This window comes from Cryptomeria japonica, chromosome 1, assembly GCF_030272615.1.
Source record: "Cryptomeria japonica chromosome 1, Sugi_1.0, whole genome shotgun sequence".
Classification (NCBI taxonomy): Eukaryota; Viridiplantae; Streptophyta; class Pinopsida; order Cupressales; family Cupressaceae; genus Cryptomeria; species Cryptomeria japonica.
Genome location: NC_081405.1, coordinates 473693649 through 473714705, shown reverse-complemented (window position 1 = coordinate 473714705; position 21057 = coordinate 473693649). Strand labels below are relative to the sequence as shown.

The 21057-nt window shown below is 36.3% G+C and overlaps 1 protein-coding gene across 1 annotated transcript; it reads left to right on the top strand.

Annotated features, from left to right (window-relative positions):
• The first annotated feature begins 17766 nt into the window (after positions 1–17766).
• Positions 17767–19113, top strand: LOC131071667 (uncharacterized). The gene is made up of 4 exons (XM_058007608.2): positions 17767–17897; positions 17984–18105; positions 18342–18546; positions 18641–19113. The coding sequence occupies exons 1-4, from the start codon at positions 17825–17827 to the stop codon at positions 18823–18825; spliced, it is 585 nt and encodes a 194-aa protein (XP_057863591.2). The 5' UTR covers positions 17767–17824; the 3' UTR covers positions 18826–19113.
• Positions 19114–21057: the final 1944 nt, after the last annotated feature.

Sequence of the window (21057 nt, the reverse complement as noted above, 5' to 3'; positions counted from 1 at the left end):
ATCTCTTTTGTCTCCTCATAAATTAGAAAATGAATCCCTTGTGATGATTTACTTGAAGCCATGTCCATTGTTTTTCATCAATATTGGGAACTCAACAATCCAGTTGATTTTCATCATAGGATATTGATTTTGATAAATCATTTTTGCAAATATGTAGAAATCAATGGACAAACTATAGAAGAAATTTTAAATGAAACAATTCTTAGAGAGAAATCAACCCATTTTGCATTAACTACGAGGCATAATTTTGATGAATCAAAAAAAGTGGAGAACCCCTTAGAAGAGAGATTAGTAAAAAAGGTTTGAACAAAGATAAGTCAGAGCATATAATTGACTGATTCATTATCAGAGTATCTCAAACTTGCTAATTTATGTCAAAACATGATATTGGGTTTGGTGGAGGATGAGAGAGTTTTCAGTGCTTTGGGGTTCTTAAAACCAAAGTTAAGGAACAAACTAGACAAGAATTTGGAAAATTGCTCGCAACTGTGTACATCAAGGTATAATGTTCTAAGTTTTCCTTATGAAAGGGCATTGGGAATCTAGAAGTCCAAAAGTGAAAGAAGAGGGTTGGGAAACACTTCAAACCAAGGTGGGATAACTGACACTAACATAATGAATGCCAGTGACACATGTACTAGTATTTTTGAGATGCGCTAAAGCGAAGGTATGCTGATTGAAGAAAACAAAGACAATAATCAAGGAAGCTCTCGATTTGATGATCAAAATGATGAGATGATTTGGAAAATTTAAGAGATTTAGTGCTAGCAGTTACTAGGTATTTATTAAACTTTTGGTTGCATATTGCATAATGTATTTCATCTGTCACATTACAAAATCCTAATTGTGCTTGATGATATTTTATGTTTCTATCAATGTCATTTAATTTTGATAAGCAATTGCATTTTTTCAAATTTTTATTTACAAGTTAATAAATTAACATACTACTATTTTTCAGTGTTCAAGATTAAGGTTGCTTTAGTAATTATTTATTTGATAATTTTGATTCAACATTCAAGTATCAAAAAAGTGTAGTGTTGCATTAGTAATTACAACATGATCATGAAGACTGTTAATTGCATTAGTATCAAAAAATATGATTAATATTTCGTATCGACCATAGCATGAGATGAATTTTCCCAATTACAACTTACTATGTGTTCTCTACATAGAATCCCTTTGAATAGAGTAAGAAATTTTAATCTTCTACTTTAGAAGAAGCTGAAACCCATTCAAACTCAAAAACATAGTGTAGACATATGAGCCTCAACCAAAAAATCCTCAATTTCATTGATTCATATAAGATTCTAGATAACAACCATGGTCTTTTTGTATATTATTCACCCTTGGTGAATTAGTATATATGCTTCTACTGTAATTTTGTAGTATATGTATAAGTCAAAGAAAGTGAGGTAAAAACAAGGCCTTGATTATCCTCTTATAGAAAATTATGGATGCAACAAGCTTCAGGCCTTTTACAATATCAAAATTTGAAAACTAAGAAAAAGAGAGGGAAAAGGATCAGAAGTGATCAAATCAAAACTAGAACAAACATAGAAAAGAGAGGATAAAGGATTAGAAGTCTTCAAATCCATATTGTTTGATGGCATGAAAATCCTTGAGATGCTCATGATAGTTGTCATCTTCAAGTTCTCGCTTGATCGCCTCTATTCTGGTCATACCACTATTGAGCCTTGAGTAGGATTCTAACATCTTAATGAACTGTGTATCATCTGACGTTATATTTGGAAACATCTGATCCTAAATTGTTTTGATATTAGCCTTCCAATTTGCTTTGGATCTCAGGACCTTTTCTCCTTTTGTTCTATTTCTTTCTCTGTCAAGTAGAGTAGGTATGAGGCTAGCGACTAAACACTGAAAGCCTTTGATTTCACCACTAATTTTCTTTGATACATCCTTTGAATAATAAAGAGAAACTTTAACATATGAAACCTAGTTTTAAAACTTTCAATCATGTCATGTAAGAAACTTGGGAGAGGCATAATCAATGAAATCTCCAACACTGCAATTGTCTTGCTCATATGAGATAATGAGCAGGCCATGAAACATTGCCATCTCAAATGTTCTTGAGAAAACCTCAATAACTCCCTATGTTCATCCCATGCTACATCAACATGGTCCAAAATTTCATTGATCTTTGATTCCAACAATAATTTTCCCATGTCTATCTTTATTCTTCTCTCCATCTACAAAGCATCCATCTTTAGCATATCCCTTTCATGTGTCAAACTAACTATCTCCAATCTAGCTTGATCTAGATCATTCCTTAACCCCATATCTTCATTAGATGTATGCTCAATCCTACCCAAAGGTGTGTATGTTGGTCTTTCTCTCAGCTATCACCTTCTCTCTCAAAATTGTGACCTCTTTGTTTGTCTTCAAAGCCACATTTAGATTGAGTCTTATTGCCTCTATAATGGAAGTGCTAGTCACTCTTTTGACTAATAGACCCACAAATAATTGATCCTCATTCTAGGCCTTTTTATGATTCTATGAAGACACCAAATAACTAAAAGATCAAGATGATCATCAAATGGTGCTCCTGAAAGTACTTCCTCTCTCTACACTGGATCCATTGATTCTAGATCTATGTCATGTCTCCTTATCAATTCATCAAAAATAATAGCAAAAAAGATGTCGCATCCTTCGAAAAGGAGTACCCTGCTCCTCTTTACAATCTGCCTTCCTATCTCTGGGGTCATAGCAGCAAATTGTTCCTTTGTATCTCTTAGGACCTCATCTTTCAATCTCAATTTTTCTTCATTACCCAAATTATCAAACTTAATACCTCTTCTCTTTTCTGTTTCATGTGTCAAATTTCTTATAACAAAATGCTTGAATTCTCTAGTATTTATGAAATCATCATCGCTTATGAATTGCTCATAATAATTCAATCTCATATCTTTCACTAAGATCTCCCCCAAGTTTAAAAGCATCAAGGGCCCACTTCTTATGAGGATTTTGAATGGTAACCCCTATCCTTCTATCAAATCTATGAGGAGGTAAGGTCTCATCCCCTTGGAATCAAAACCTTGATATGACTGGAAAGGGATTTCTCTTCTCAAAGACAATATATGCAAGGGAGTGACAACCCTAGGGCTCTCTAGGACTTGAAAAACAAAACCACTAGAAGATGGTGCACTCATGGGCCTCTTCATGGTAGCTTCTACAAGCAATCTTTGTGAGGGGTCTGAAGGGTGTGATGATTCTGGATCAAAAGTAGATGTGGATGGAGGTTATTAAGGGCTTAGGGGAGGGGAAGCAATGCCAATGGGAGAGCCAATTGACTTAGGAGATTCTGGCCTTTCCTCCTCTACTACCTACATTGGGGGTATAACATCCAAGCGGGGTCTCTCATGAGGAAGATGCATTCTATCAATATCTATATAAGTAGCAAAAAATGCTCTCATCCTTGCTTCTGGGATTAGTTGCATCTCCCATGTTGGAGAATAATAATTTTCCTCCTTCTTTCTTCTATTTTCCTCATATTGGATTTTATACCACCTTTCCTTTCTTTTCAATACTTCCTCATAGTTTTATGCAATCTTTATGAGGTCTTAATCATCTTCCTTGTCCCATTAATACTCTAGTTTTTTAGCCTTCCCAAGCTTTTCGACAAACCATTCGGAGTCATAAAACCTATATCTAGCTTGAGGAAGTCTATACTTGTTCAACATAAAATCCAAGATATCATATGCTTTCCTATTTAAAAAGTGATACATCCCAATCACAACTTGTGATGGGATCATTGATCCTTTCTTGTGTGACCCTCCCATCAAAGACTTATCAGCCTCATTTAATTGATGAATGATTTCTAAAAAGGCCACCCTATCCTAAAGAGTAATAGGCAAAATCATAGGAGTAATAGGAATACCAAAAACCCTTATGATTGTGTGGTCCTTAAAGTAAAACCAAGATCCCCAATTGTGGGTGATACCTAACTTAGGCTTAAGGGCTTTGGGTCTGATAAATTCCTTAGCCATTGGGCTTAGACCCCACCTAACTTCCTTCTGCAAAATACTCAAAATCTTTCTCACAATTTTTTTCAAAAACCAAATAGTTTGAATCATTCATATGTGAGTCCCAGATATAGGTCCACTCTTAAATAGGAAGAGACTCTCCTTTAGCCATGGTTACAATCTACAAACTAGGATGCCATACCTTAAGACCTTTGAACAAAAGTATATGCATCGGGAGAGAGTAATACTTAGAAATTTTTATTTTCCCATTTTGAAATCACACAAGGCATTATACAAACCTTGAGCTACCACATAAGCATAGTCAAAAGGCCTATTGATATCCCTGCTTTGGATATCTATACAAACCATCATCATCTAGTTTGCATTCAAGTCCCTTGCATTTGCAACACAAACTTGACATAAAGCATAATGTGTATCCAAAAAGTAATTGATAAATAGGTCTATGTTGTAAGGGACAGTCTGCTTTGATGTCAACTTTCTATCATCTCCCTTTATGTGTACAGGCCTGAATTATGCCAATCTTCTTCTATACAAGAGCTCATTTTTCTTATACTCTATATCTAGCTCTTGGGGATCAATAACCCAATTTGTGTTAGGGTTGAGCATGAACACTTCGTTGATAACATCTCTAGTGATCTCTGTTAACCTGCCACCTTCACTGAAAACAATCTCTCTAGCATAAGGCTTGTAATTTGCAACAATTGCAGCAATCAATTCAGTATTCACATAGACATTTGGCACCACACGTTTTGCCAGATTGTAATTCCATATATTGGACACTAGAATTCTCTCCTTCTTGTTGTAGTCTCTCCTTTAGAGACTAGAACCTAATGGTGGAATCAACACATCCTTGATTCTAGTAGAGTGATCAATGATGAATTCATTTGTTTGAGATCTAGGCTTGGATCTCTTTGTGTCTCTGATAATCTAGAGAGTTATGCAATTATTTCTTCAGAGAACTTTCCCTTCCCCAAATCAAAAGAATTTATCATTCCTAGGGTTAGGGTTCTACAAACTAACAAAAATGAGAAGCTTATATAATTCGACTCCAAATAAATCCTACGACATTCAGACAACAATGAGCATTCACAATCTAGAATTATGCAGAGAAGGTCAAAAGATAGAAAGAGTGTAATGAAAGTACAAACAACAATCACTTCTTAGAAACCCTAATTATGACAAAAAAAAAGCACAAAATAGTTTTCAGAATATGTAGAGCACTGTAAATACAAATTATCTACAAGTCTCCTATATGGGAGGGCTTAAGTTTAAATCTCAAAAAGCATTGTTCAATAAAAAAATACGAATTAGTGGGAGATCGGTGTTAATATAGCCAAGAAATTCAGATCATAACAAGTAAAATGGATTCATTAACTACGAGCACGTATGCAGGTGAGATTGTCAGTTGGCATCAAAAGCAAGCACATAGTAGATTTAATCTTTTTTATTTTACTGTTTCCTCTTAAGCCTCTTTGACATTGTGGAGTTATCTTGGTCGTGCATATTTTTCCAATCATGTGATGATCTCAGCCGTAGATCTCCTGTGAAAGTGTCTCTTTTTATCGCACTTAGAAAATAGGGGCATAGGTCCCACACTCTTATTGTGTGGCTTAGTTATCCATATGCTCTTTTCTTATTGGTCAAGACATTTACTGTTAGTCTTCATGGGTCCCACATGCCACATCTACAGTGGCATTGCAAAATTAGATTTTGGATGCATCTTTGATTAGTTGTGCAATTGTGCATTTACTTTTGGTCGTTGATCTTTTCCAAACTATTCACTTAGTAAACTACAAAGGATGTGACCATGTCGAGCCCACCTTTCCACCATGTCAATGACCACATATATGCATTGAGAGATTGAGTGGGTCTCATCTACCATGTAAGTGGTGGGGTTGCAGAGTTAACATTTGCCAATGTATTAATCTAATCACGCAACTGCGTGTAAACACTAGTCGTGGATCTGATCAAAGATGAAGGATGGTTAAACAAAAAAGAAAAGAGGGGAAAACCAAATGGCTAACACAAAGGGCCGGTCATATGATGACATAATGGGCCTCAGTGGATAACTTAAGACACCAAAAATCAGTTGCTGGAGGTCACCGCTGAAATAGATCAAAAAGAGAATGCAACATGGCTAGGACTTGGGGTTTAGGGTTTTAGGCTTAAACCTCTTAAAACACAAAATATAAACCCTAAACCATATGGCAAAAATTTTCAAAAAGGTCCCAACACTAAGGTTTTCCTTCCACTCTGATTTAGATCTAAGGACCTTTCCAAAATTAAAACAGACATAAAACAGAGTTAATTCAAGCCACCACAAAACATTCATAGAATCATAAAACATAGATAAAACAGAGTTAATTCAAGCCACAACAAAATATTCATAGAATCATAAAACAAAGATAAAATAGATTTAATTCAAGCCATGACAAATTACAATATTCTTGGAATTACAAACAAAGTAAATCAGAAAGATTTGATGTATTTGGGAATACAATTATACAATACATATTATGAAATCATTGTATGAGCTTCTATGGCATGTTCCACTCTCTATCTGATGAAACTCCAAGTTATTCGAACATATAGTAAGTGACTTGCAAATTTGTCGACAATTCATAATTGGAAGTGGAAGTTGACATCAATGTTTCATCCAAAGATACATTCAAGGTTATCAATGGCCTGGCCATGGCTAGAAAGTTAGCCTCATTTGTGTCCGTAGGAAACAGGTCCAAATCAAGCTTCATTTTCTCCTCCATCTTATTTTTGAAAGCAACATCTCCAATGTATTGTTGTGTTGTATCAAAACTCATCGGCAAACCAATTTCTATCAATATCTGAACCTTTCTATGTAGTTTCATCTTTTTTGCAGCCTTATCCAAACATTCATGTGATTCTTGTAGTTTCTTACATGTTTGAATGACAGATAAAGCCTTTATTGAGACATCAATGCAGTTGTGAATTCCCTTGGATGCCAAATATTTGTCATTGGATTTGTAGACTATTTGCAAAATTTGATTTGCAATTTTCTCTCTTGAATTCAACTTTTTGTTCTAAGCAATGTATTCAGTCAACTTCACATAATGTACACTAAGATTTCCAACCAATTCAAACAACTGACACAATTGGTTGGCTCCCAAGTCTTTTCTTTTATAAACCTCATTGTTTGTTTCCAAGATCTATTCAATTTGTCTTTGAGAGAGTTAATATCATTGTATGCCCTCTGCAGCTCTTGAGCCAGTCTTTTATTGTTTTTTCTTTCTTCCTCTTTTTTTTCTTCCCACCATTTTGCTTTTACCTTCTCTCTATTATTTTGGTCTTGTAATTTTTTTGTTGAGGCAGCGCCATTCTCCATATTTTTGTATAGTTGTACTAAAGAGGCTCTTTCACTTTCAAAATTTTCAATACTTTTAGCTAAATTTTTCTTTAGTTCACTTAGTTTCCACCTCTGTCTATTCATTCTTTGCACTTGTAGATGTAGAGGCATATTTTTTAATCCTTTCCAGGTAATTCACTTCTATTGTTCTTTGTAGCTTTCCTCTTTGCTTTCTCAATTTCTATGTCTCTCTGTAAATTTTGTATTTGTCTCTCCAGCTTATTTCTCTCTCTCTCTCTTGCTTGAGCAATGATGTGTACACCACTTCATTGGTCTTTCTTGACACATTAATTTTTTCCACATTTTTAAATCCTGAGAAATCCATTTGGATGGTGCTAACATGAAATTGTGAGGGATGAATCGAATTCTCTGGTTTATTTTGATTTGGAATTGGGGAAATAACAACCGTGTACTCCATCATTTCTTTATTTGGGTCACATGTGGGAAATACCATGTTCATTGCAAGTTATTCCTCTACAACTTTAGTACTCGCAACCTTCATCATTAGCTTCCTTTTTTCTTTATTTTTTCTACTCTCTCTCTCTAAATTGATCAACGAAATTATTGTAATTAAAATTTGGGGTTGCTAACACTATTGAATGTTTGAATGATGAAATAGCACTTGTAGTGATGTAGGCACTTCCAAATATGTCTATGGCTCTAACTATTTCATTGTGAGGTCTAGCAAAAGATGCAAAACCCATTCCTAATCTTGTCCCACTCTAACTTACAGTTGGGGTTATTAGACTCGTTTGAGGGCCAGGGGCTTGTTTTGAAGCTGGAAACAATACCTTCATGATGAAACTTGATGTAGTCAGAGTTGTATTGATACTCATCATTTTTGTCATAAGCTTTTGCTTCTTCAACATGCCTTGATCACTGAGATTCTGTGTATTATCTTCTACTGTTGTCCTCTTCTGAGTGTCTTTTTGTGATGTCCCCAATATAATTCAATAATAAATCTAATTACTTTATTGTAAGGCCCCAAATTTAACAAATATTTTGGGCCCTTTTATTTAATTAGATTAGGCAAGTTTTGGTTGGTCGTGTCGGCTCGTTTGTAACCCTTCGGGAAGTTTCCTAGAGCCCATATATATGGTCGTGTTAGTCATTGTTGTAGGTAGGCAATTTTTGATATTTTTCTCTCTTGTGCAAATTCCTATTGGAGTTCTGGTTTCTGCCATTTTGAAGGTGAGAGACCCTCCCTATTTGGTACTTTCAATTTCGGTGGGATCCACCCCCTACCCTATTCTGTTTAGTGTTCTTGTTCTGGATCTGGAAAATCTTGAATTTCATCATTGTTACTTCTCCAGTTGTGTATTTGTTATTATGATTTACATGCATAAAGGATTCCTAATATTCTAAATTCATCACTCAATACACTTGCGGGAGATTAACCCCCTCACAAATTGAAGCCTACCGTACCCCCCCACCATATGGTTACACTCCCTCCTCACCACCGTATGACCTGCTTCCCACTACCGTACAACCAGTCTCACACTACTGTACGACCTATTTGACACCATTGTATGACCTTGGCACCACCGTACGACCTCCTCGACACTACCGTATGGGCCTTTCTTGATAGTCGTACACCCAGTCTCCTTCACCATATGGCCTTTGTTCAAGCACCGTACGACCCTACTCCAACACCACCATACACTCTTGCTTCCTCTGCCAGTACATCTAGGGAACATTATAGTGGTATCAGAGCTTGTGATCTTGCCAGCCTGTTGTGTAGTGGATGCAAGTGTATACCGAAAGGAGGTACCGTTCGACCAATCGAATGGGGGAGCCATAAGATCCTGGAAGAAAATTCATGGCACTATTAAGGGAGCTAACCAAAAGCCAAGATCAGCTCAATGACACCCTAACCAAAGGAGAGAAATGACAACAAATCATGGAGAAAAACTTAAGATAATTGGCCTTGGGAAAAATGAATGAAGAATAGAATGGGCAGGGCGATGATTCGGTCATGGGAAGATCAAACGTCCAATGCTCACATTCACGGCCACTGATGTTGACTTTTCCTCAGAAATCAGAAGCACCATGCAAGGAGCAAGAGCCCACCTTTCAGGAGATGCAAGCACAGTTGAACCAAGATTGGAGGGATGCAAATCTTGAGGGGACATATCCTTCAAGGATTATGTGGATCTCTGGATGAAAAACTCGAGCGGCAGAAGTTGAGGCTATTAAGGACACTATAACCATGACATCAAGTGGAAGGTTGGCAAGATCAACCTATCATCCTTTGATGGAGCCGGAGCGACCTCAACATGAGCCTAGGTTCAAAAAGCAGATACTTACTTCCAACTCAACCCAATGCCTGAAGATGAAGCTATCAGGTTTGCAGCACTCCACCTGGAAGGGGTCGCGCATGAATGGTGGCATCATGGAATGGTCACTCTTGGCCATGACCAAATAACTTCCTATGCCAAATTCACAGAGAAGCTCATAGATCGATTTGATAGGGAGGATCCAGAACTCAATTTCATGGAGTTGGCACAACTAAAGTAGTCAGGATCTATGGACAGTTACATCATAGAATTCCAGAGACTCTGTGTTGGTAATTGACATCTCAGAGCGGAGATTGGTGGTCGTGTTCATGGACGGATTGATGGAACCACTGAAAGGTTGGGTGAAAGGGTTCAACCCCAGCATGCTCACAGAAGCAATAAAAAAGGCTCGTAACATGGTAACATCTTCCTCTTCCAGAAATTTTGTACATACCAAACCACCTCTCATTTTGAGGGAGAAGGATAATAAACCCTTTCCGAAAGGGTCATCGCTTGATGAAGCCACAAGACAGGAACTCAGAAGGAAGAAGCTTTGTTTCACCTGCAAGGAACCATGGGAACTAGGACACTGATGTTTGGGCAAAGGAAAGATTCACTATATTGAAGTGATGTCCAATGGAGAAGAGGGGCATGAGGAAAGCGAACCCCCAAGGGAAGAATCTATCGAAGAAACTAGCCTGGCAGAGAGAATCTCCACATTGGTATGGAGGGGGGGTGTCATTGCCACACTGGCAGGTACCCCAAGGTGCAATTTATTTTAAGTATGTGGTGCACTCCAAGGGAAACGAGTTCTTGTTATTCTTGATAGTGGGGCCTCGCTCAACTTCATAAACTCATCACTCATCACCCAAAGGGGTTTGTGTACAAAGGAGCATGAAGGGTTTGATGTTAAGGTGGCAGGAGGCAATCTCCTATCATGCACTCACCTGGTTCTGCAACTGAGCATCACCATGGGAAATTACACAGTGATCGACGATTTCTTTGTTGTAGATCTGGATGACATGGATGTCATATTGGGCATTCAATAGATGGAGACCCTCATCTAGTACACATAGAGCTTCAAAAGGATGGAGTTCTCATTCAAGGTGGATGGTAGGAAGGTGGTTCTTAGGGGAATGTCAAATGGCGGCCCAAGGGAGATTTCTACCAAAAGGATGGAAGCCATCTTCAGACATGATGAAGTATTCTAGGCAGCACATTGCTTGATCTCAATAAAACCTGTGAAAGAGCAACTGACTTACTACTAGGATGAGGAACTTCAGTCAGTTCTGGATGAGCATATTTTGGTCTTCACTAATATTCCACCTAGTATACCCCCACACCGAGGGTTTGAGCACACTATCGAGTTGGAGGAAGGAGAAAAACCCGTTATCACCACACCCTATCGCCACCTGAAGAAGTTCAAAGATGAAATAGAGAAAATGATCCTGGAACACCTTTATAAAGGATGGATCCAGCCCAGTTCTAGCTCCTTTGCGTCCTCGGTGGTACTGGTGAAGAAGAAGGACAAAACTCTTAGAATGTGTGTTGACTATCGTGCACTAAACAAGAAGACTATCAAGAATAGGTACCCCATTCCTAGGATTGATGAGCTACTAGATGAACTAGATGGTGCAATATATTTCTCCAAGATTGATCTCCACTCTGGCTACCATCAGGTCCGTATGAGGGAGCAAGATGTGGAAAAGATAACCTTTCCCTGTCATTATGGACACTATGAGTTCTTGGTCATGCCGTTTGGATTAACCAATGCTCCAACCACTTTTTTAGTCTTGCATGAACCACATCTTCAACAAGCAACTGCCTAAGTTCCTATTGGTATTCTTCGATGACATACTCTTCTATAGCAAGACTTGGGAGGAACAAGTTGGGCATTTGGATGAAGTATAGAAGATTATGGAATCACAATCATTGTATGCCAAGAGGTCCAAATGTGAATTTGGAATGACCGAGGTCCTATACTTGGGTCACGTCATCAGCGCCCAAGGGGTACAAGTTCACTAGGAGAAGATTTAGGCCATTTTGGATTGGCCTCCACCCAAGACTCTCTCGGAGTTACATGGATTTTTTGGTTTGTGTAGTTATTATAGAAGGTTTGTGAAAGGATTTTCACAGCTTGGGGCACCACTGACAGATCTGACAAAGAAAGGATCCTTCTGTTGGAATGTGCAAGCGCAATAGACCTTTGACAAACTAAAAGAAGGTATGAGTGTGTGTCTGGTTCTGGCACTACTAGACTTCACTCGCCCTTTCATCCTAGAGTGAGATGCCTCGGGGGAAGGCATTGGAGTGATATTGATGCAAGACCGTCACCCCATTGCATTCGAGAGTCAGAAGCTCTCGAGAGTTGAGCGGTTGTATTCCATCTACGACAAGGAGATGTTCTCCATCATACATGTACTGACGAAGTTTTAGCAGTACCTTGTCAGAGCAAATTTTGTTGTGCGGACATACCACAACAGCTTGCGATACTTCTTGGAGTAGAGGGATCTGAATGAATGACAACAAAAATGGGTGAGAAAAGTCCAGGAATTTGATTTCGACATTGAATATGTGAAGGGAAAGAATAACATGGTTGTTGATACCCTATCAAGAAGGCCTACCATATGTTCTTTATCTTAGATTTTGGCGGACTGGAAGGAATACCTGTTGGTTGAATACTCCAAGAACACTTTTGCTTGCGAACTAATGGATGGTCAAGTGCAGGATGACCGATACAAGGTGGTTGATGACATCATTTATTACAAGGACAAAATTTATTTGGTACCTGAATCCAAGATGAAGGAAAAGATTTTGAAGGAATTGCACGACTCTCCCTTGGCTGGACACCTAGGATACTTGAAAACCTATAGATAGATCTGTGAAAGGTTTTCTTGGAAGGGGCTTAAGAACGAGGTCCTACAATATGTGCGAGAATGCTCCACCTGTCAGCAGAACAAATCTGAGCATAACCTACCAGCCGGATTGCTGCAGCCACTGCCAATTCCCAATCAGAAATGGGATAGCATCGCGATGGATTTCATTACTGGACTTCCCAGAGTGCAAGGAAAGGATTGCATTTTTGTCATAGTTGACCGAATGACCAAGTATGCACATTTTTTTGCCATCCCCATAGGATATCAAGCAGTTCAAGTGGCTGAGTTGTTCTTCCGTGAGGTGTTCCGCCTACATGGTTTACCGCAAAACATAGTCAGTGACAGGGATAGTCATTTTCTGAGTACCTTCTGGATGGAGTTATTTTGGTTGGCAGGAACCAAGTTGTCACCCAACATGAGCTACCATTCGTGGATAGACAGACAGACCGAGATTGTGAACAAATGGCTGGAGGGTTATCTTAGGAACTACGTCTTAGCTCAACAGAAGGCTTGGGTTCACTGGTTACATTTGGGTGAACAATGTTACAACACCACTTATCACATGTCGATAGGCATGCCACCTTTCAAATCATTGTACAGTTATGAACCTTCTTCATTTGTTGACCTAGCATTGGGAGACAGTCATGCATTAATGGCCAAAGATTAGCTTTAGGAGAGTTTAGACATCCTGACATCTCTCAAAGACAACCTATAGAGGGCTTAGAACCAACAAAAGATGTATGTTTACTGACACCGGATTGAGTAGAATTTTTAGGTTGGTGATCTAGTTTACCTTTGACTTCAACCGCACAGACAATCCTCCTTGAAGACAAGTGGTAAGGAGAAGTTGAAGCCATGTTTCTATGGACCCTATAGGGTGGTTCAGAGAGTGGGTGAAGTTGCCTAAGAGTTGGAGCTTCCTGAGGGGAGTCAGATTCTTTTTTCATGTGTCATGTCTGAAGAAGGCCATCGGGCAGTGCATCACAATATCCAAGGATCTGTCACCCATCGACGAAGAAGGGAAACTAATTCTGGAGATGGTGGAGATCATCAATTTCAAAGAAAAGAGGTTGAGAACACGCACAGTCAAGGAGTTCCATGTACGTTGGAAGAATCTACCCATTGAGGATGCCACCTGGGAAGGGGAGAAAATTCTGGAGCATCCAAGTCTGTAATTGCTTGAGGGCAAGCAATTTTTGGCCCGGGAGGACTGTGATGTCCCTGATATAATTAAATAATAAATCTAATTACTTTATTGTAAGGCCCCAAATTTAACAAATCTTTCGGGCCCTTATATTTAATTAGAATAGGCAAGTTTTGGTTGGTCGTGTCTGCTCATTTGTAACCCTTCAAGAAGTTTCCTGGAGCCCATATATATGGTCGTGTTAGTCATTGTTGTAGGTAGGCAATTTTTGATATTTTTCTCTCTTGTGCGAATTCCTGTTGGAGTTCTGGTTTCTATAATTTCGGAGGTGAGAGACCCTCCCTATTTGGTACTTGCAGTTTCAGTGGGATCCACCCCCCACCCTATTCTGTTTAGTGTTCTTGTTCTGCAATGTTCTTGTTCTGGATTTGGCAAATCTTGAATTTCATCATTGTTACTTCTCTAGTTGCGTATTTGTTATCTGATTTACATGCATAAAGGATTCCTAATATTCTGAATTCATCACTCAATACACTTGCAGGAGATTAACCCCCTCACAAATTAAAGTCTACCATACCCCCCCTCACCATACGGTTACACTCCCTCCTCACCACTGTACGACCTGCTTCCCACTACCGTACGACCAGTCTCACACTACTATATGACCTATTTGGCACCATCGTATGGCCTTGGCACCACCGTACGGCCTCCTCGACACTATCATATGACCCTTTCTTGATATTCATATGCCCAATCTCCTTCACCATACGACCTTTGTTCAAGCACCATACAACCCTGCTCCAACACCACCGTACACTCTTGCTTCCTCCGCCAGTACGGTCAGGGAACATTACACTTTTTGTCCTTGCACTTGTTGACCACAAATAGTACTAGTACCCATACCATCCCCACCAATGGCAGTAGCACTTGATTCTCAACCATGTTCTGGTTGTGATTGAATCTAAGTATCAAAATTTGAAGCTATAACAAAATGAGGTTCAAGTTTATAATTATCACCTTTCCTTGTTGACTCAACTCCAATGTCTCAATGATATACACCTTTTCTTGGTAACTCTACGTCTAGTGGCATCCAAGGGCCTTGTCCTTTGGACCCCAGACCACCACCTTGATAACTCGATTTTTCCATTATGGTTGCCCTTGAAGAATATTTTTCGAACATGGCCTCACTCAAAACAAATGTTTTTGCAGATTCTGTAACAACTGTTGGAGTTTGACCTTAAGGTGTCTCATTATCACTTTGATGATCTCTATCATCATTACTATCATCATATGCTTTAGAGGGATTCTCTATATTCCACAATTTACTAAACTCATAATCCTCTGGGATATCTTCAAAATTTGCAATAGTCTTTGGTTCACCTAGATTTTTCCTCATAGACCAAAAATCTTTGATTTTGTTTTGTGTCTGGTTTGCCTCTGTACAAGATTTTGATAGAGAAGTTGAAATGCTTATTCTAGTAGATGGAACATAAACTCTTTTGTAAAAATTGTCTGACAGGTCCTAGTTTGGATCTCTTGCTCTGTTGTTCTCTGTGGGTGCAACGTCATAATTTGTGCTGACAATTTTTCTAGAGAAATACTTTTCTCAGCAGCAGTTTCATCCATCTATTTTTTGACCTCATCCCAAGAATCCTTGTTTTTCAACATCTCTAACAAGGGTTTACTTACATGTTGGATTTTACTTGCACATTTCTTATTCGTCACAACCATTTCATTAATGATGTCACATGGATCATATTGCCAGTAACTGCCAACATCAAAATTAAAAAAATTCAAAGTTTCATATACCACATTGAATGCTTTTCTCTCAAATGTGTTCCCTCCACATGAAAAAGGTAATGAAGGAAATATGTTCTTCTTTTGCTGACCATAAAAGTAGAGCTTATCTATACTCTCCATCTGTCGTACATATTCCAATGCAAAAACCCTCTCTATCACATGTATTGAAAGTTTGTAGGGTTCTACTCCTAATCCATAAAACCTTAACACAATATATTCTTCCATGAGGTACCAGTCAACCAATTGAATTTCAGGTCCCAGTTGAATACAATCTCTACAAGACTCGGGCAATCTAGACATTGGAGTGTTTGTAATTGCATGATACATTGGAGCCAAAAAGAAATCTTTAAAATGGTTGTAGTTCTCCCTGTTATCATGCATCATTATCTTAGTGGTCCATTCATATACTGGATGCACTATTCTTGCCTCAACATCCTTATACACATGAATCTGAAGCTTGTTGGACTCGAATGTTCCACTATATTTCAGTAGAAGACGATGACACAGGTAGGTTGTAAACTTAAATTTCTTAGAGGAACCTCTTTTAATCTCTGCAAATTATTCATGCATGGATTGATCAACGTGCTCAACAAAATTATATCTAACAGGTTGATTAACACAATGGATATTAAATACCATTTCAAGGAGGCTTGCACCCACTTCCATATTATTTTCCAACCCGAGGCAAAATGTTAGCATGGCAATTGTATATTGAACCCATGGCACAAAAATGTCTACTTTATAAGGAGGCTTATGATTTTGATCCATTTGTTTACCATCCATTGTTATCGCTTTGAGATAATTATTTCTAGACCCTCTTCATCGACTTCTTCAAAATCATATGCAAGCTTTTCTAGGTCAATGTGGACATTTGAGTGTCTAAAATCTCCTACTCCAAGCCTTGAGTCCAACAAACTTTTAAATTCTTCCTCGGTAATGGATAAAATTTCCTTTTGAATATTTTTGTTAACAATTGCTTGTCTATTTTCATCATAATTTTGGGCATAGGCCATGATAATTTTCGAGCAAGGGAAAACCTTAGGTAGCATCATGCATCCCAATAACAACATCCCATGCTGCAATTTTATTTATGTCTTGGCCTAATATTTTATTATACACAATCTTTCGTTTGTTATCATAGAAAGCTTGAAGGACCTTGGATGTTTTCTTTGTTTGAGGCGCTTCAAATCATACATCGAATGAGGGTTTGTCATAGGATATTCGGCAATAATAGAAAAATTCATCCACTTTCTAGCTAAATGACCTTTATGTTACAATATCCACAGTAATAAAACTTCCACTATTATGAGAAAATGTTCATAATTCCCAAGATACGTGGTGCACACAAACCTTTTGAGCTCCATTGATACCCTCATGATACTTGATATTTATTCTAATTTTGTTGAGTTATCGACCAAAAAATAATAATAGACCACTAAAACATGAAGCAAATTCGTAGAGAGAAATAATAGCTTAAAGAAAAATCATCAATCTAAGATCGAGATTGTAATTTGAAATTGTATATGCCAAAAAATACTATTTTCTACATAAGATATAAATTAAATTAATTTATCTTTTATTCACATATAAAATATAATTTTCTACCTTACACCTCCTTTTCATACATGTGCTAATAATTATTTTCACACATTTTTATTATTTTAAATTACCTTAATCTATCAATTCTCAACATCAACCCATTAATTAATTTAAAATTTAATCCTTAAATAAAACCACCTAGAACACCCTTTTATGTCTGATAGTTGATGTGGTCTTTAACTAGAAATTATCAATTCTCAACATTAACCCATTAGTTAATTTAAAATTTAATCCTTAAATAAAACCACTTAGAACACCCTTTTATGTCTGATAGTTGACATGGTCTTTAACTAGAAATTTTCTACATTTTTGTTATTTTAAGCTACCTTATCAATTCTCAATTTTCAACCTCAACCCATTAATTTAAATAAAACGACCTAGAATATCCTTTTATGTGTGATAGTTGGCGTGGTCTTTGACGAGAAATTTTCTTGGACGCCAATTCAACTACCTTCACCGGGTGAATCATTTCAACTACTACGTTCTGGAGAGATTTTGTTAGACACATTCAAACAAAATCTGTAGAGCCTATATTTAAAGCATTATTAGGTAGAGCATTTCAAGGGCACTGAACAAGTCTCACACTGTAAGGACGCGGTTTACAGATGGAACGCGGTTAAGCACAGCCGGCAGAGATCTATTTATAGCTCAAACAATTCTCTACATCTTTCATCTTTAATTCTCGTGTCATAAAAATCCCAAAACAAAGAAAGAAAGAGAGAGAGAGAGAGAAAGAAAAGTGACAAAAGATGGCTTCATCCATGATGATTAAGATCGCAGTCATTGCCTTTACATCAGTTTTCAGCCTGCAATGTGTTCTGGGTATATTTATCTGTACCCAATTTATTTGTTTGTTAAGTTTCTTTCTAATTTTTAGGATAAAAATCTGATCTTTAATGGAATTGCAGGTGCCCTTACTTGCGAGGAGTTGCCTGTGCAGGTGTGTGCATTTTCTGTTTCATCGTCAGGAGCACGTTGTGTTCTTGAGAAATCTATCTTGAGAGACGGCGGTGCCCAATACCAGTGTCTGGTATGTCAAAAGAACCAATTTTTAAACAATAGGAGATCTCTTTTTTTAATTAAATGTTTCATATATGAAGAATTTTAGATTTGATCATGTATTACAAATGTTTCGGATCAAATCAAAGAAATAGAATTACAATGTATTACATAATCTATTATGGAATGAAAGAAGCAATATGGATGGATTTCAGATTTATATAGATTAAAAAACTGATGTGCAAGTAATCGAAAACCATTGTGCAGACATCAGAGGTGATGGCAGAAAACATAAATGAATGGATTGAAACGGAGGTATGTTTGAATAAGTGTGGGCTTGACAGAATGGCAGTGGGAATGTCCAGTGATGGTCTAATGGAATATAGTTTTACCAGCAAGCTGTGCTCTCCACAGTGTTATAACACTTGCCACAATATTGTGAATCTCTATTTCAATCTTGCTGCTGGAGAAGGTAAGCAAATTATATCATTTTCTCTGGACTTTTTCTTGTTGGGTCTTTTTTTTAGGCTTGTAAAATAATATTGTATGTATATATATTGTTCCAGGTGTATACTTGCCTCGGCTGTGCCAAGCTCACAGAAGTGGGTCCCGGCGCATGGTGCAAGAAGTTTTGAATGGAAAACAGTCAAGTATTACAGCCGAATCATTCGAATTCGCTTCTGCTCCTTCTGCTTCTTCTTCAACTATGGACATCACAACTGCCATTCCTGCGGCTTCTCCAGTTCCATAGACTGTTAAACAAAGTTACGCTTTCAGCTTTCTACTTTCATGGCCATGTAGAGTTGAATCCTTTCTCTATGGATATTTCAACATCAATTATTATGGTCCCTACCCATGTTAATTGTTTGAAAGGATTTATACCCTTGGAACTATATTTTTTCCTGGTCTATGCATTTAACACGGAATTGGGATCCTGTTATTTCCCTTCAAATAAATTTATATTTGTTCAGTACATGATGTAATTTCTGTTCATTTATATGGGATCCCGTTCATTTTTTCAATATTTTTATTATTTTTATTTGCCATGTTTCTGTTATTTTGACCTTTATGTGCACTTATAAATCATATGTTATTTCCCACCTCAAGATTTAGGTCTTTCTATCTTTTAGACCAATCTAATGATGCTTAAGTTCAAAACCAATATATCTTATTATTTAAAGACATTCATTTATGCACCCAAATACATGAGAGAGGACCACCTTAAAATCATAAGCATTACAAGAAGAACCATTCTAGAAATATATTCACTTGGAACATTTAATTGGAACCATAATTTGCTCTCAAACTCATTTAGAACATCTACATGTTTGGAAGTAATATTGCCTAAATGATATAATCTACTCAAAGAGGACTCTTAACCGAACAAGATTTGCACAAATAATCTAACATGATTTGCACATTCTTAGCTATTAGCGATCAAGGCAAATAATATTGCAAACAAATCAAATCTATGAAGAAGGTAATATTTGCTAGGACAATATCAATTTGCCAAATTTTGAGAACAATCTAATTTATGCTTCACTATTTGTTTTTAATACATATAAGAGGTTGTGATTCTAACTTGTAGTTCACAAACTTTATGATACAATGAATTGTTCTATATTGACTACCGATATCAACTAAGTATTTTTATTTTTAGTTATTTCCAAATTTTAAGATTAGATATTACATGATTTGTCATGACAGTAAATTACATTAATTGATTGCCATATTTATTAAAATCCAACCTTAAAAAGGAACACATTTATTTATATATATTTTCACTTGTCTATTCTTATACCAATCTAACATTCTTTTAAGTTTCAAACTTGTATTTTCTAATATTGTTTTATTATTATTTAGATTTGATTAAGATTGTGTTATGATATAACTTGCAAAATTGTAAGAGAGGTAATCTGAAACTATATCACAAAATGTATTAAACAAGTGTCACATAGTGGCCACTACTTGCCTTTTTAGTATTGCAATAATAATGATTTTTTTGTTTAGAGGTGTGTTGAATAATAATATAATAGAAAATGCCCATAATTATCACATAATTATAAAATTACAATAATATCTATAACTAATTCAAACCTTAACAATAATTTGTATCCTAGCCCAAATTTTTAACCTAATTCTAACTCTAATTCTAACATTAAATACAACCCTAATCCATTTTTTTTAAATTTTAACCCTAGTTCTCAATCTAACTCTAAGCCTAAATTTAATCTTAATTTAGATATAATTTGAACCCTATTTTTAATCTAACCTTAACCTTTATTCTAACACTAACTCTTATTATAAACCTAATTTTAGTCATAATCGTTATTATTATAACGATTTTAGAATTATAATAATAAATAAGAATTAAGATTAAAGTTATAATATAATTAAGAATTATAAATTAAGTCGTAATCATTTATTTGAATTATAACCCTAAAATGAATAATAATAATCTTAAATCTTAATTAATAATAATTTATTAAAAAATTTAATATAATTATTAATAATAGATTTATTATTATATATTTTGAGTAATGTTATTATTAATAAATTATTTATAATTAATATATTAATCTTTATACAATATTTTAGATTATATTATTGCATTATATAGATATAATATTATATGATAAGGATATATAATATTGTATTTCATTTATGTTATAAATATAATTTAGATTATAATTAAATATGTTAATAATATTTGTCAATAATATACATGATATTAAATTATTTATTTAAAACCTTAATCTCATTTTTTTTTAATAATTTAATATATTCAACCTTACTAATATATTCAATTATATATAATTTTATTTTTCATTAATTATATATATAATTGATTATATTCTCAGATTGATGGTTTCGGTGGTCTGTGATGATAGGCGCTGACAAACCCCCATTTGCAACCTTCCCCAACTCGGTCTTCGACACTGGAGGCACTTTTGGCAGTAACTGCCAAACTAGCGGCGAGATC